The 18,191-nt window shown below is 39.6% G+C and overlaps 1 protein-coding gene across 1 annotated transcript; it reads left to right on the plus strand.

Annotated features, from left to right (window-relative positions):
- The first annotated feature begins 14,450 nt into the window (after positions 1-14,450).
- Muc26B (Mucin 26B) lies at positions 14,451-16,796 on the plus strand. Its single transcript, XM_070209394.1, has 2 exons — positions 14,451-14,564; positions 14,636-16,796. The coding sequence occupies exons 1-2, from the start codon at positions 14,549-14,551 to the stop codon at positions 16,621-16,623; spliced, it is 2,004 nt and encodes a 667-aa protein (XP_070065495.1). The 5' UTR covers positions 14,451-14,548; the 3' UTR covers positions 16,624-16,796.
- Positions 16,797-18,191: the final 1,395 nt, after the last annotated feature.

Consider the following 18,191-nt stretch of genomic DNA (forward strand, 5'->3'; position numbering starts at 1 on the left):
AGTTGCCATTTTAATTGACGAGGCCAGTTCATTCTGATTTTTAATATCACTTTAGATTTCTGTGCCAGATTTGAAAAAGATTTCGTTCTGATTGGCGTCGGCAGCCACTTCCCCTAATTAAGTATTATAGCTATCCACGCCAGCAATAAAATCGACAAATTTAATACGCCCACACAACATACACTTCTCTTTAATTCATGCAAATACAAATGTTTTTCAAAATATAGTAAAATAAATGGACAGTCGGGTATATTTTCCATATTTAATATGATTTAATTAATAAACCCTTTTCTATCGACTAAGTTTAAATTCTGCTCCAAATTTGTCATCAGGTAGGCACACAGCGTGCGCTTCGTCATAATAATTTTATTTTTGTATTTATAGTTTATAATATTTCAAAGCAAATGTCGTTTTTAATACGAGCTTAAACAAGCCCTATTAAGGATTCTAAAACAAATTTCATATATGTAACAACGCATATATGTATATATCTATGTATGCGTATGTTGGCGCAGCATTTTTGAATGACGTGTGTGTGCTCATTTGTAACATTTGAAACATTTACAATATTCTTCGGTTCGTTGCTGTTTTATTTATGTGGCAGGCCATCATATTTTATGTTATTATATATTGAACATGTACTTATGTTGCGTAACAGGCGTGGGGATAAAGTAGGTGGGTCGGCATACAGTCACATAATGATAAATCATATGCCTGGACCTCGACGATGCTGTCATAAACAAAAATGTTTGATTGAAATGACGTGGGCAGCAGCAGGAGCTGCTCTGTCAGTTAACCTGTAACAGACGCCTGATTCATTTGTGTGGGCGGCCACATTAAAGTTTTCCACTCACCGTTGAAACGAAACGCATTTCGCATAAGTGATATTAACTGTGCTGTGTCTTTGCTGCGTCCCAACTCAACCGATTACACAAACTTACTTATTGTTTATGTCAGCCCTGTCCGATCATACAAAAAATGAGTGGCTCTTATTGTAAATGAAAGACAAATGCCTACCGTTAACAATTGATGGATGCATGCATAAGTCATAAACAAAAACTAAATCTCGAGATTGGTTCAGCTAAGGCATATGACAGGAACTTGTACTTTGTAAATCATGCTCCAATACGTATTAAACCTTGAACATAGACTAAATAAATTAGATTAAATTAAATTATACAATTTCGATAAGTGTTTCGACAATGTGAAGTTAGTATAAAGTTATTGGCCAGGCATATTGTTTAGTCGAGAACTAGAACTCTGCCTTAACCACCTGCAATGTTCTCTAAAGCTTATATTTAAGAACAAATATATTACACAATAAATTTGCAGCTATAATCGAAACATTTCGGCATCAAATGTGCATTTTCTTTACCATAGTTAAGCCTTTATCTTCGCTCAGTTGCATTTTGCTTGATTTTATTCGAGTGTAAATGAAATGAAATAAAATATTTGACTCTTGATTTATTCAAAAATCTTCACAGAGATTTTTATGTGAATTGTTGAGCCCGGCAGAAGGAACTTTTGTAACACAGCACTGTACAGATCTTCACTGTATATGTCCTGTGCGTTTGTTATTAAATAAATTGACTGACACACGCAAACGGACACATGCACACGCATGTACCACAGGACGCCAGAGCTGAGAGTCGTGTCGAGACCTGGCTTGTAGTCCTAGGTAGTTCATCATGTCATGAAAATTGTATGGAAATTTAATTGAAAACATAAGCCAAGGATAACAGGCCAAAAAGGACAGGCAATCACACACACACACGCACACGCGCACACATGAGCCATATCAAAATGGCGGCTACACACACACACACACACACGCACACACTCGCACAAACACAGAGCTTAACAACTATGGCCGCCGTCAGCCTCCCAGATGACTTCTCTGCTCATTGTGGCCGACGCGCAGGAAGTGTACGAAATGATATAAATAAATAAACAAACTACAAGATAAAGCTATTTGCAATTTGATTGTCAATTTTCATGAGGCTGGCAGCAGTCAGGATTGCCAGGACATTTCCGCCGCAAAGCGAAACTTTTTCGTTATTATTTTGTTCCATTTTTTTTTTTTTTGTTTGGTATTTGGTTTTGGTTTCGGTTCTTGTTGCCGCATCTGTCAGTGGCCCAGTCATTTACTCATTGATTCAGTCAATCAAATTTCATGAGTGATTTTTGTTAGCCAAACTTTTGCCAGCATTTGCTGCCATCTTAACTGTCAATTTTCATTTACATTTTGCGCTTGATTGCCCCAAAATGGCAACTCATGTGCAGCACATTTTCCATCTCACGGACTGGCATGTGTCAGAACTGGCCTCGGAGTGCTTACCTTCAACCCGTCCGACAAAAGTTTAATTGCATATTTCAGTTATGGAGCCCACAACAATTTTGTACTAGTTTCAAATGCTTGCCAACAATTTTCCACACAATTAAAAACTGGCGTCAAATTATGGAGCACTTAATCCGACCACCCCCTTGCAACAAAATGGGGCAACTTCAAAAGCTTCATCCCCTCCGAAAAAATGGAAACCTAATTAAAAAGCGCTTAATGCTACAAAAAAAATACCCAGAGCATTGGGCGTGTGCTAATTTCATAATCCAAATAAAGTTTCAATTAATTTGGCCAGCGCACCATTTCAGTTGTTTTTTATTTTTTTATTTTTTTTTTAGAAGCTAACCAGCCCTGGCATTAAAATGAAAGAAATTTTGTAGCGAGCTAGAAAAAATGCTATGGGGTAGTTTTTCAAAACAGTTCAGCTTCAATGGTCAAATAATTATGATTCCAGTTTGAGCTGAGTTCAAATGAGTTGCCGCAGCTGCGTTCTGCTGGATAGCAATGTGTTTTTCGAGTGTTTAACTTATGGTTGAATTGCTGAAAAAAAGTAGAAATAAATAATTTAACCACTCGCTGAGTTCAGAGATTATAGGTCGCTTCTAATACTTGAGATAGTGTGAAGATCGCTTGGTTAAACACCAGAAGCGCATTAGAAGTGTTAGCCTGGCTGCATTTTTCAGTTAATTATGTTTTACTTTTGATGTAATTGCATTTTTATCAATAGCTATTCCGTGTAAGCAGATTTATTCTAAGTATATTCTATATAAAGCTATATGCCTAACATAAAGTTGCCCACCATTTATATAAATTTATAATGTCCACACTTCTGGTTGGTGCCCTATTCCTCTCATGCAATGCATCACAGAAGCATATTGCTATGGTTCATTAAAAGGTGCTTGAAATTCAAATGTGTCCATAAATGTCGCTGGCTCAAAACAAAAGAATGTTATAACACAGCAGCGAGTAAAATGCCGAACAAATGATGGCACTTTTAGCCCGCCAATTGTCAGCTCATCTGGCGTGGCATTAACCCCATGACACCGCCCTACAAAAACCAACGCAGACTGAGCCGCAAAAAAATGTTTGGCAGCAAAAATTATAAACCACTCGAGCATATTTTGCAAGTCCAGATGGGAAAGAGAGAGAGAGACAGACATTTCAGGCCGTTCAAATAGATGGACAACTTTTTATACGCTCTACGAGAGTAGTTTTAATTTTGTCATGAAGAGGACATTTTCAAAAATATTGTTGAGCCGAATCGCTAGAAACAAGCTTTTGTCAGAAACGTTAATATAAGTCCGTCTTTCTGCTGCAAGCAGTTTTCAAGATATCTTTACCAAAGTTAACAATTGAGAGCATCCAAAATCTACATACATGTGTGCAACAAGGGTGTAAGGGTATTTAGTGCTCGGCGTGTGGAAATCGACATTCTCTCTTTTGTTTCTTTTTTTTTTTTGTCGTTTTGCCGTTGGTGTGCGCTGTACGCTTACCATTTTTCATGAGCGGCCGAAAAAGTTGAAACGGAAATACGACCATACAAGCGGATATGAGACGGGTGGGGCATACATATAGATGCGATATATAACCGAGAGACCGCGTCGCGTCAACCTATAAATAAAAGAAATGCGGCCCGAAATCCCCAATTCCCGGCATGGAGTATGCAACATTTGTAGCTGCGTGGACAGCCCATTAGATGCGGACGAAGAATTGCCTTCGAGCTTGGCTCCTTAGCCCGGTTCGGGGGAGTTTTCGCTACGTTTTTTTTTTTTTTTGTACTACTGCGTATTTGGTTATTAACAGGCGACTAGAAGCAAATATATGAGCGTACTTTTTGGCTGGCAGTCAAAGCGCAGCTAGCGACCGGAACCAAGCGAAATTATTTTTAAACGGCATGATGTCTGGCAGACAGAGAGAGAGGTAGAGAGAGAGAGTGAGTGAGAGCTGTATGTGTCTGTGTGTGGGAGCTGCAGCCTGGAAATGTAACTTTGTAATGTGAAACAAAAGCTCAGAAAAACGTCAGCCATCAGGCGGCTTTGAAAGGGGGAATGCGCTTTAAATGTCAGCCATTTATTAAGCCCCGTCCACAGGGGCAGCAGACGGGCAAATGGCATACGGCAGGCGACGTCAGAATCGCTTTCACGAGTCACTCAGACAGTCAGAGTTGAATGCGCAGACAGGCGAGACAGTTAGTCCTGCAATACTTGTGGTCTCTGATATGAGTATGTTACTCTCTCCTCATGGGGCATTGCCTCCTTTGATCGAGCATACAACAATGCTAAAGGCAACAATAAATACATTAACTTGTGCTCGAGCTTAATGTACATTTAATAGGTAATAGCAAGCACAGAGATCTTCGCAATGCCAGCGTTTGAATGTTTCTATACTATAATTAATTTATACTCTATATTTACAAGAGAAGTTTTTTTTGATCTGGATAATTAATATAATAGAAGAGTAAAACTAAAAGCCTGTAGTTATCTGCTGTTCCTTCTTGAAGTTTCTTTGTCTTGTTTTACTTTACATTAATTTATTGGGCTTGATATGCTTGCATTTTGTTTATATACTTTTTTTAAGCCAACTGCGATTTATTCACACAAGCAAGACATGTTCCGCAACCATAAAGCGACAATTTTCATACATTTATAAACCACAAAATATTGTTAAGTGTGTCGCCGCAGTTGCCGCTGCCAGTGGCTAACTTCTTCTTCTTCCACTGCACCCTCTCCACTTACTTAGCGAGCGCAGCTAAAAATACAAACATTAAAAGTCCATTACCAGTGCATACTTTGCAGTAGCGCGGAATGTCGACATTTTTTGAATACATTTATTTGACAATTTCGGTTTGGTGTTATGAGAGAAAAGCATACCGAGCCCACCTCCAGCAGCTCCCGCTTCAAGCACAACTGCTCACCCGTTTATTGTGAGGGCAGCCGAAATATTACGTATACGCCGTATACACCATGTGCATATGCGCCCGAACGTATGGCATTTATACACATATATATATTTTTTTGTTGTGCTCGACAAACGGAAATGAAGCTATATTGGCGCCTCTGACATCCGGAGTGCCAGCATTTTGTGATATTTTCTTTTTAAAGTCGGCCTGGACTGGCAACAAACTGAACAACAATATTTCAGCCCGCAGCTCAATTAATTGTTTGTCTGGTTTCAACTTTCTGGGTATTCGGTTTGGCTGCTCATTTTGATAGTGGTCGAAGTTCAATGATATATCGTTGCGTTTCGTATCGCTTCGCTTCAGTTTTGCATTTCACTGGAATAAACTAACCAAATATTTTGCACTTTTTGCATATTCTGTTGCCCGCACTTTTAGCAAAATTAGCTGCAAAATGCTGCACACAAATACAAATATATTTGTTGTATTCTTGTTGTTTTGGCTCAGTTTTCCCACTCGCACCACACTATTCCATGGACAAATGCGATGGAAATGAAAATGAATTTAATTAAAATTATTTTTGTCATTTATTTTTTCATAAATATTTAATGGCAACTTTATTGCTGGCTGTTGACTGACATTTGTACCCTGTAAACATTGAAAATTTGTTCTCAGACAATTGTCAAACAAATTGCTAATTTCAGATCTAATTCAATTATGTATTCTGCGCACAAAGCTTGATCTTTTATTTTCCTGGCTAAACTTAATTATAGAGTATCTTCTAGTGAAGCACTTTCAGCTGCAGTTTTTGCTAGTATTTAATTAATTATATTCGAAAAGCAATCAAATTTGGCTAACAAAGTTTCATTAGAGTTTTTCAACGAAGTGCATTAGATTGGCAAAAAGTTCAAGCACATTTCATTACTTCTGTTCGGTCTTTCGTGTTGCATTGGTCTTTTAAGAGTTTTTCACTTTAAATGCTGGCATAATAACAAATTATTAATTAATCATATAAGAACTCTTCAAGTAGCTGGAGTTGTTAGAGAAAACCTTTTAGATCGACGCCACAAAGTAAGTCACGTGTCGATGCTTTCAAGTCAGTCGATTAGCTTTTTATGTCCGCCTTAAAATTAGTACATATTTTTAATACAACAACAAATGGACAATTTGCGTTGGCGACCCAGCGCTGATTATAATAAAGACCTGGGCACATTAATGCTGATGATGTTGCCGCTAAGTAGCACTCCCAGATAACATTCCTGCTGGCAAAGCGCGCAGTAGGTAAACAAATATGGCTTCAGAGAGAGCGAGAGAATGAGGGAGCGAGCATGTGAGAGTGAGAGAGAAAATCGAAGCGGTTGCCCAAATAGCAACAGCTTTAAAAATGAAGTCGCGCTCAAGCTAACTCTATCTCTCTCTCTCTCTCTGTGTCCCCTGCCCTCGCTCTCATGGCATCTCGTTCTCTTGGCTTTGCAATTAAATATGCACATTCTCATTAAAAGTTTGCGCCATTAATAAACGCCAACAGGGATGTAATTTAATACGGTTAAAAAGTACGACACGTGGAGCCCAGAAAGCAAGACATGCAGACTGTGAGCTTTACAGGTTGTTTGGAGGGAGAGTTTGAGCTAGAGGTGCCCCAAAAGTGGGCTGAGCGCTACACCTACACGAACACACACACACACACGCACACACTGCATTACATTAAACATGCAGCCCTTTGGAGAGTTGCCTTAACGCTCCCAAACAAAGCTCATAAAATTTGCAAATGTAAATAATTTTCTTAACGAAATTTTCACGTAGCACTCGCTTGCTACTTTGGCCGTCGACCACATTAAAGCTCGCCAGGACACGGCGCAAATTTGTCAACTGACAGGACCAGTCTCGACACGAGGACACATACCATATGTATGGCTAGTGGTTGCTAAGACGTATCTACCCTCCCCTCGCTTACAAGCCATGCATAAATAATAAATAATTGAAAATGTCTCACGAGAATTCTTCGCTTCGTGTGAACTCTGCCAGCCAACAATTTGGCCTTAATATTAGAGCAGACCAGGCAAAGACTTTGGCTTTTCTATACACTAGCCTAGCCAGGGCAGGCTTGTGAGCTATGTAATTGCACTTGCTACACTCTTGTGAAATTAAACGCTCGAGAGAATTTTCCATGCAGAAAATTATATTAATTTTTTTTTAAATTTAACGATTTACTAGGTTTTAAATATTTATGTTGTATAACACAACTAAACCAGGCACAATAATCTTTTATAATACAAATATTATCGACTTATCGATTTATTTCGCATTGACTTTAGGGTCATATTTGTAATATTTGTTTTAACTAGCTAATCAATTTTATGATTTTTGTAATGGATAACAGAAGTGATTTTCAGCTTTTAAGGCCTAACAAAACAATCGATTATATGTACATTATCGGTTCCATTCGCAATAATTTTGAGCGCACGAGATAGTTTCCCTTGCTTAATGCATACGAGATAATGAATATTAGATATTAGAGATAAATATGAAAATCGGCTCTGTCGATTCTCAAATTTTAATGCCAGGCACAACTATTGATTACGATTCCCCATTATCCGTATCGATATATTCGTTGCCTTCGCATTGACAATGTCTTTAAAATTATATGCAAAAGAAACTGACAGAATTCACATGAAGATCCTTTGTTATCCTGGCCTGATTCTATAAGGGCATTCATTAGTTTAAAGATAACTTCGCCTCTATTCTCAGTAGTTTTGTGGAGAACCACATTAATTGCTTACAACTAGGCTCGACGTCTTGGCTGGCGTTTTCTTGTGCCAATTCCGGCGGGAAATTAAAGTAAGAGTTTACGCTTTTTTAGCCTCAAAGCACACACGCACCTTGGCCACGCCCACAAAAAGTTAGCCGCAATAGGTGAAGGCGGGCGCAAGTCGCAGCAGCACCTGAAATTGTTGCTCATTATGTATTTATGTCAATTTCTGGGTCGCTCTTTCGGATTGTGTGGCTCTTGGTGTGTGTGTGTGTGTGTGTGCGTGTGTGTGTGTAGCAGGCCGCAATGACATGTAAAACCTTTTTGGGGCCTACACACACATCCACCTGGCCAACATTTAATGACTTTGGCTCTTGCTCTCTTTTGGGACGCATTTAGCGTGTAAATTTCGCTGTACATTTTCGACATAACATTTTTACTCCTTCAGCCAGTCGTAAAGGTGTGTGCGTGTGTGCATATTTCAGTTATTTTTATTTCAGCGTTACTTTTTATACACACCCACACACATACACACACCTATATGAGCACGTATGCTTGTCGTTTTTATGTGCTCGTCTGCTCGGGCATTCGATAGGTTGGGGGAGCCTTTATGGAGTTGCTTCTGCTGCGTTAAAGTTTTTGTGAACATTGCGTATTGTAAAGGGATTTGCTTTGTGACTCGCAAATGCTGATGACTCCAGCGAATGATAAATATATACATTTATATGGTTATCGTACATCGCATAAATCATAAAATGTCAAAAGTGTGTAAAACCAAAAGTGAGCATATACCGAAACATGTCAAATGAGAGTGGCTTCTCAGGTATGCTAAATAAAGCTGAACGAAAATATCTACATAGATACAAAATTGCAATTAATGTTAGCTTCGGCCGTTAGGTCGTCTCGATTCATATACCTAAAATTAAAATTCGGCCTAATTTCAATGAAAAGTCGACTTTATGCATTTGACAAAAGTAATCAAAGCTCCTGCTCAAGCTCAAAACTATGCATTATGCCGCTTGCAGACTCTGCCCTGATACTAGAGAAATTAGAGCCTTAATGGGTCAGGTCAAAGACCTGTAATAATTTTCTCCCAGTTGCAGGCACAACTAAACGTTATCGTAGATTAAAGAGTTTAATTTTTAATTTTATGCAGTATTATATTTACAACAGAGTTTAAGATAATTGTCAAGAATGTGCGGGTTCTATCGATGTTAAAAAAGATGACCCATTTCGAGATTTGAGGTTTTAAAGAAGAAAAAGAAAGATTATCAACATTTGCCCCATCGTAAGCCCTCTGACATACTTAAACTCCTACCTATATATATATATATATATATATATATATATATATATATGTCTATATATAGTTTCTTTGGCTCTACCTTGGCACAGAGAATTTATCGGCCCCTGATAATATGCGTGCTTGGCATTGTTGTTTCGCTGGCATTAACTAAACTCGTTGCTGGCAGCCTGATAAATAATTGAAAAGAAAGCAAGAACTAAGCACACGCCGGCAAAACTTTGGCTCCTGGATCTTGAGTCCTGGCTGGGAATCACCTGGCAGACGGCGCAGGAAGATGGCACTGAGACAACGCATGAGTTTGTCTTGTGCTGAAATAAATTTACTTGCATGCCAGATACACACAATACCCACGCACACACACGCACACACACAACACAAACACGCACACACAGTCGAGTGCACTCTGCTAACTAAATTTTGCGCTGCGTACGCGACTCAGTGGAGTGCAAAAGGCATTGGACTGACTTGGACTGACTTATGGCAAGATAAGCAGCCGAGTTTGAGTTACAGGTTAATTTATTATTGAAACTAATGTTGGCAGTCCAATGGAGTTGATGTACAGATGTAGGGGGGGGGGGGGGTAGCTACTGGGGGTAAATGAGGGGCGTGGCACTGTCACTGCAGGTGCCATGCTGATGTCGCCGGTTTGGTGAGTCACTTGTCGGTCGGCTGGCTGTGACGGGGCCGGGAACTGAAGCGGGAACGGAGGCGTAGGCGGTGCACTGGGTGGCAGCCAGGCGGGCGGTAGGCTGGAAGCGGGTCTAAAGCGAAAATTATGAAATTCAACTTGACAAATGTCACTGACATTAATTAAACGTTGAGATATGGCAACAGCAGTACAAGAGCGCCAGGGTGTCTGCCTGTCTGTCTGTCAGGCAGGTGGGCCATGCGAATGGATGCTGCCTTTAAATGATTTAAGCGAGCACTGGAAACTTAACTCCATTGCAATCTTGCATTTCACAGATGAAAAATCAATAAGCAACTTGTAATTGAATTGCAATCGCAATTCAATTGAGCTTAATTTGTACGAGAAAATCACCATTTGGCTCGTAAGGAAATTGCAGAGTGAAATGCCATTCCTTTGCTTTGCTTTAAGCCAGCGATGCCTTAAATTGTGTGCCAGCAACTTTTAAAGCAGCCGGCGTCCATTTCTTTATTTTTTGTATTTTCAGTTTTTTGTTGAGCTTTTTCGCACACTTCGCCAGCTTCCGCTTCCGGCGGCAAGCAAAGCAGTGCAAACACAGCCCACGCTCTACTTTTTCCACTCTCATCCACCCTCTCCCCCCCCCCCCCCCTCTCTCTCTCTCTCTCTTTCTCTGTCTCTCTATGCTTTTTGTTGTTTTCTGGCATAAAAATCATTAAACTGATTTATATTCCGTTTGATTCCCTTGTTCCCCTCGACTACGCGTCATGTGTGCCCGTCGCTCTTTCTTTTTTGATACCCTATTCCCAATCATGGGGTATTTTGACTATCAAATTTGTCATTTTTTCTATTCTTGAAAATATTTATATATTTTTTTATACTCTGTATCTGTTACGAATAGTTAAAAAGTAAGAGTTTATAGCAGCAGTTATGCAAAGAATATATTAGGGTTATATCAGCTAGGAGGTTATCCGATTCTTTAAAATCGATAATCATCGTTTTCCAGCACTTGTTTCTTTTACACATTTCTGAGATCATAAAGGTAGCTTCGAGCTGGGTACAAGGTATCTCCTAGATTTTATTAAACTTTAAATAAAATCCAATTCTAATTGTTAAACAAATATAAAACTCATATTTAGCGTATATACTCGTGTTTATGAAAGATGGCATATACATAAGTAGAATATATAGGGTATTACAAAGTCAGACGTTCACGTGCTTGTTGCTCTTGTGCCGATGCCTGAACTTGAGTTCAAGTTTGATAAAAGGGTCGCTCGACAGACCTTGCCCATGCCCAGTGGCAGAAACCCATACGAAATTCGATAATTCAAGTCAATTTCGCATGTGTCGGGGTCGCTCAAGGGTTAAGTGATTTCTTTTGTTTCTGTTTTTCTGCTTCTCTGTCTTGTTTTCCTTCTTGTTTAATGCTAGTCAACTGTAAAATAAAGTCGCATAAATAAGCAAAGAAAACACATGAAAAATTTAAAGTTTTACGCACAAATAATTTAAATTTTGAAACTATTGATTTTGTTCAGAGATAAGCCTAGCCGCCCCTTACTATCTCTCTCTCTCTCTCCCTCTCTGTCTCTCACTCTCTCTGTCTCTCACTCTCTCTTGCCTTCACCCAGGCTGACAGTGTTGGCTAATGCGCTGCAGGCGTTGACCAATATCAAAAAATGTTGACCCAAAATGTTTGCACAGTTGTTGCCTTCGGTTAACTTACGTTCCCCTTGCCTCACCCGCCCGAAAAAAAACCAGCGCACTTGTCACCCCCGCAGCCGGCCACAATCCAGCCCCGTACCGAGTCACCTTCCACCTTGAAAGGGTTGTCATTACAGAAATTCAATTCAATTTCGTTGAAATGTTTTATTATATGTATGTATATTTTGTTGTTGCTGTTGTTGTCGTTGATGTTGTTGTTGTTGCTGTTGTTGTTCTGACTGATTTTAATGTAATTGCCGGTAATAGCAAACACTTTTTATAGCCTAACAAGTTGTTGTCGTTGTCGTTGTTGTGGCCTGGTTGTTGCTGCTGTTGTTGTTGTTATCGTTGTTGTTGTCGGTGTGCCACGCTTAATGTCTGTTTGATCATTTTTCGTATCCCAAATTGAATTCTAATTTAAAATTAATTTTCATGTGCTTGTGGATATAGATATTGATAGTATATAGTATCGCACCATTTAAGCTGCAAAGTGTGAAATTGTGCAAATAGCAAATGGGCTAAAAATGTTAATCAATGTTTCAAATTCATATTTAACTTCGAATTTGCTTTAATTTCGTGTGGCTAGCTAAATTACGTTAACGAAATTTATTTGACCTTAAAGGATATCTTGGCCTGAACCCATATAAAGAAAACTGTCTGCATTTAAGTAAGGCAATAGGTAAGATAGACAATCTATTGAAATTAATTTTAAATTCAAATTGTTGTTGATATTTTGTAATAGCTTTTAAATAAAACAGCGAAAGCTATCAAATTTTTTTAATATAAAAAGAATTGAAACGGAAACCAAAGAAAGGTCTGTTCACGGCGCTACGAAATACAAATACCCTTTCTTTGGATTGAATGAATATGTCTTTTGGCTAGTTTTTTCGCATGCGTACATTTGTACCTACAGCATTTTTGCTGGGCACGAGATTGGCTGCCGGTTCAAGGCAAGTTGTTGGTAATGAAGTCTTTGATAATTGTCTTTGATGTGCTTTGAAAAATATTGGAAGCGTAGAGCAAGAGGCCGTCGCACACGTACGAATCTACGTTTTACGGAAACGACAGCGTTTTGATATATTCTTCAAAGAACTTACAGTCTATCACTGTGATTTCTTATCAATTTGATTATAATTGAAAACATCTAACATACTACATCTACTTCATTGATGGTTATCGTGAGGATTCCAGAAAATACGCGAAAACATGTGCTGCGACAAGTTTCGACAATTTTATCAATGAAAAGTGCAATCAATAGACTTTAGTCTGCAACTGACTAATTGTTTAATATTTAGAAATTCTATAAGGCATACATATATTTGGATATCAAATGGATCATAAATGGATTTTCTTAATTGGAGAATTATGTACCCAAAAAACTAATTACTTAGAGGTTTTAAACAAGATTCGAGTTCATTTGGAACACTTGAACTTTTGTAAGGCTGTAAAGCACACTTTCTTTATTTTATACCTTAAAACGAGTCGTGTTATTAATTTTATTAAATCTACCCATCTTGATCTCGACAACGTATCAAACAAATTCTCACAAAGATCTTTAAAAATTACTTTAAAGCCGATTCTGATCGAAAACTAAAAACTTTAACTTTAATCCTGAATCGCTGAAACTGGTATTCATAAATTGTTTATGTAAAGCTTTGAAAAGAAGTTTGAGGCAAATCGAACAAAACTTACAAGTTAGTGCACAAAATCTTTGAGTCAAGGAAGCTTGGATTCTGTGAAAAGTGTGAAACATGTCTCAACTGATTTTTCATAGAGAAACGTCACCCTCCAAATATTTGACCTCCATTTCCATGGATGGATTTTCCTAATAGTGTGAAACACTCCTAAATTTAATTTAAATAAAGATCGTTGAAATTGAGTCGGATCACGAATCAGTAAGTCAGTCAGTACAAATAGTTTTATATATAGAGAGAAGGCCGACTTCAATGAATTTAAAAGCATGTGGGATGAAAAACATTTTTGCTGCTTATTTTCCGCAGTCAGTCAATCAGTTGGCCAGCTCGTCAGTATTGTATACCGCGCTTAGTTGCGGGTGTAGAGATTTAAAAAATGTAATGACAAATGCTAATACTAAAATACTTCCGACCACAATTCAATTCAAATTACTGCGATGCTTAGTTGTTCTCATCTTTGTGTTTCGGTATGCTGTGTGTGCGTGTGTGTGGTGAGCATCTAATTAATTAAACAATTGCAAATTCCTTTGATAAATTAACGTCACCAAGCACTGACCACACGCACAGAGACCAAGAGTGAGGGAAAGAGGGAGAGAGAGAGATGTGCACACAGAGGAACGCATGGTCTTGATGGGCGGAGAATTCAGGGGCCCTCGACAAAGGACCTCCACACTGTTGCTGGTTATTGCAATATTAATGCAAATGTTGGCCTGACAATGTGTCCAATTGCAAACAGGATGGCGCTGTTTTGGCACTTAGTGACTAAATTGCTGTTAATTTGTGTTTGCGGCTTCGAAGGAAGGAAGAAGTGTTCCGTTTGTGAAATTTCCGAGTGCGAACAATTAAATAAATTAAAAAAAAAAAAAAAAAAAAGAAGTCAGCGCTCACCAGCAGCAGCAAGTAATTTTGATAAGATATGCCAATGGGCAAGACATCAAAAACAAAAAATACTTACCGCACAGCATCTCGAACAGCAGTCAATATCAAGGTTACAACGGCTGGCAGCATCGTATCAGACATCTATCTAATAAACATGTCGATAAAGCACAAAACAATACTAATGTACTTCAGATGCCTATCGGCACACTGGCGCTACCATATAAAAGCGACTGCCCCCGACGATATTGTCATTTAAGTAAAGCACTCTTTGTGCCAAGTCTTCTGGTAGCCCAAGCATATACAACAGGAATAGCTGTCAACGCTCTCAACTCCTTGAAGATGAGAGCTCATTACGGTATGAAACGACAAATGGTGGTGCAAGATGCAAGGACTAACCCTACCTATATCCGTTTAACCCCTTTCTAGTCCTTACCTGCCTGGCTCTACTGGTGGCCACCACGGGTGCCGCCAACATAAGGCCCTCAGTGACAGCCGTGAATAACCAGCTGTACCGCCGGTTTGTTTGCGTGAACAAGTCCAATGGATTCCGTGCTCTGGTGCCTGGTAGCTGCTCTAAATACTACGAGTGCCAGAATGGCGTCGCCATGGAGACCACTTGCTCGCGTTTCTTTGATCCTAAGGTGCAGGGATGTGTCACCTATAACACTGGATGTGTTGAGGTCATGCAAACATCAGCTGCAGCATTGATTGGTGGTAATTCCGGCACTGCCGCAGAACCATGTGCAGAAACAGTAACCACTACATGTGTCCCACCCGTGACTACCACCTGTGAAACGACCACCCCCTGTAAGCCAGAAACGACAACTACCACATGTACGACACCGAAAACTACCACATGTACAACGCCAACAACAACCACTTGTTCAACAGTGACAACAACCACGTGCACAACACCAACAACAACCACTTGTTCAACGGTGACAACAACCACATGCACAACACCAACAACAACCACGTGCACGACTCCAACTACAACTACTTGCACAACACCAACAACAACCACCTGCACAACGCCAACAACAACCACGTGTACGACACCAACAACCACCACATGTACGACACCTACAACCACCACCTGCACAACGCCAACAACAACCACGTGCACGACACCTACAACAACCACTTGTTCAACAGTGACAACAACCACCTGCACAACACCAACAACAACCACTTGTTCAACGGTGACAACAACCACATGCACAACACCAACAACAACCACGTGCACAACACCAACAACAACCACCTGCACAACACCAACAACAACCACCTGCACAACACCAACAACAACCACTTGTTCAACAGTGACAACAACCACCTGCACAACTCCAACAACAACCACTTGTTCAACGGTGACAACAACCACATGCACAACACCAACAACAACCACGTGCACAACACCAACAACAACCACCTGCACAACACCAACAACAACCACCTGCACAACACCAACAACAACCACTTGTTCAACGGTGACAACAACCACATGCACAACACCAACAACAACCACCTGCACAACACCAACAACAACCACGTGCACCACACCAACAACAACCACCTGCACAACACCAACAACAACCACTTGTTCAACAGTGACAACAACCACCTGCTCAACACCAACAACAACCACTTGTTCAACGGTGACAACAACCACCTGCACAACACCAACAACAACCACTTGTTCAACACCAACAACAACCACCTGCACAACACCAACAACAACCACTTGTTCAACAGTAACAACAACCACCTGCACAACACCAACAACAACCACTTGTTCAACGGTGACAACAACCACCTGCACAACACCAACAACAACCACTTGTTCAACAGTGACCACAACCACTTGTTCAACAGTGACAACAACCACCTGCACAACACCAACAACAACCACTTGTTCAACGGTGACAACAACCACCTGCACAACACCAACAACAACCACTTGTTCAACAGTGACCACAACCACCTGCACAACAACAACTTGCTCAACAACCACCTGCTCAACAACCACATGCATTGTACCAGAAACAACAACTTGCACGCAACAAACAACCACCATTTGCGCTCCTGGAGCATCGGGCAGTAAGGTAAGACCCTCGTCTGTCCATGTGAGACCCGCCGCGAGACCGTTCCACAGCCCTCTGGCCGAGACACAGCAGCAGCCAATGGAGATGGCTTCGGCAACGAACGAATTGAGCATGAACCTTTACACCAGCTACGTGTGCCGCAACAAGCCCGACGGCTTCATGCTGGCCTCCCTGACGAGCTGCAACAACTATTATATCTGTCGCTACGGCAAGCCCCTGCAAGTTAGCTGCGGCAAGAAGTACTTCAACGCGCTGAAGGGCATCTGCGATCTGCCCGAGAATACACGCTGCGTACAGCCGCAGGCCTGAGCGAGTCGCTCACCCGTTGACAGCACTCCCCATGCATAGGAATGACTAATGACTCCACCATCTTTATAAATATAATTAACTACCTTATAAACGAGTTGTATCTACTGATTTAAATGTCACAGAAATGCAAATGCTAATACAGGCCATAAAAATGCAAATTGCTTGGGTTTTCAGTTCATCAGATCTTTCTCTTTCAAAAATATCAAAAGTTACAAACAAATTACAAATTAGATGCAAATGTACTAATTGGGTCTTCAGCTTGTAAATAGTATAGTGTACCAGTCTACGGTATTCCTTAGATAACTCCAGAACATTTAAATGTTAATCAAAACAATTTTACCTTGTGGGTTTAGTGTTTTGAAAATTCCCTAAAGTTATGGGCGAGTTAGAGCTTTTTTTCTAAAAAAGATAAATTATTTTTAGATTATTTTATAAAAATAGAAAAGGGCTAACACAATTTATGATAAATTGCAGTTCCTTTTGGCGATGCAACCTTTTCGGTTTCCATTTTTTCTACAGAGTTTCGCCAGTCGGCAGAAAGTGTAAATCATATTGACTACTGGGGTCTTACTTATACAGATCACATTTGCGCGAGCACAAAGCGGACCAAAAATTCCAATTTCTGTGCGCCAAGAAACAATTGTTCATGTATATATGTATATGAATATATGTATGTATGTATGTACGTATATGCGCAATGGTTTTGGGCAAAAAAACTGTAGATCTTATGTATGTCTTTATTTCATTAAACATTTGTCAATATATATCGCCTTCTAGTTATGAAAATGAAAACAAGAGGCAACTGAAATTGTAAGTCTGTTGAATAGAAAAACACCACATGTTTACTTGAATTTGTGGCGATGCCTGCTATCGTGATATTGAAGCCAAGCTTTATTTTAATTAAGCTACGTTTGTATTTAAACACATTTATCGATCATCTGCCCTTGCTCACCTACTTTTGAATGGCACTCACTCAAGTTTATGGTTAACTTACTCAATTTGTACACTCTGAGTCCGTGCAACAGAACTCGTTTTAGTTAACAGTCGTCTAAAGCTGTTAAAAATATTGTGAGTGCAAATTTTTGGGTAAACATGTTATCCTCCGTATCTCTCATGGTATACGCACGTTCGTACTAGTGCGGATCGGGAGTATTAAATGTTGATATATAATAAAATCGTATTCTAAAGTTTGACCGGAATGGCAATTAAACTTTTAGCCAAATCTTTGTAGGTTCTGAAATCAACATTTGTAGAGAGACTTCTGTCGAACGTTTAAGAACTTAAATGAGCTCCAAAAGATAAATTCTGCAGAAGTCGGTCGGTTTAACCGATATAAAGTCATTTAAAGTTTACAAAATACTGATAAACTTTACATTTTGTATTTTTCAGGCCATGGACTGGATAATAATCAGTATCGTTGGTAGCTAGATGGCCTCTATATTCAATGGATGGAAATTTAACAAAATGTCATTCTAAACGTTGACCAAATTGCAAGTCGTTTGGTTGTGAAATAAATACTTTTATTGTTCTGACAATTTTAACGGCTTTCATGATTCCCAAAAAGTGTT

The sequence above is a fragment of the Drosophila virilis genome, chromosome 4, assembly GCF_030788295.1.
Source record: "Drosophila virilis strain 15010-1051.87 chromosome 4, Dvir_AGI_RSII-ME, whole genome shotgun sequence".
In the NCBI taxonomy this organism is placed as follows: domain Eukaryota; kingdom Metazoa; phylum Arthropoda; class Insecta; order Diptera; family Drosophilidae; genus Drosophila; species Drosophila virilis.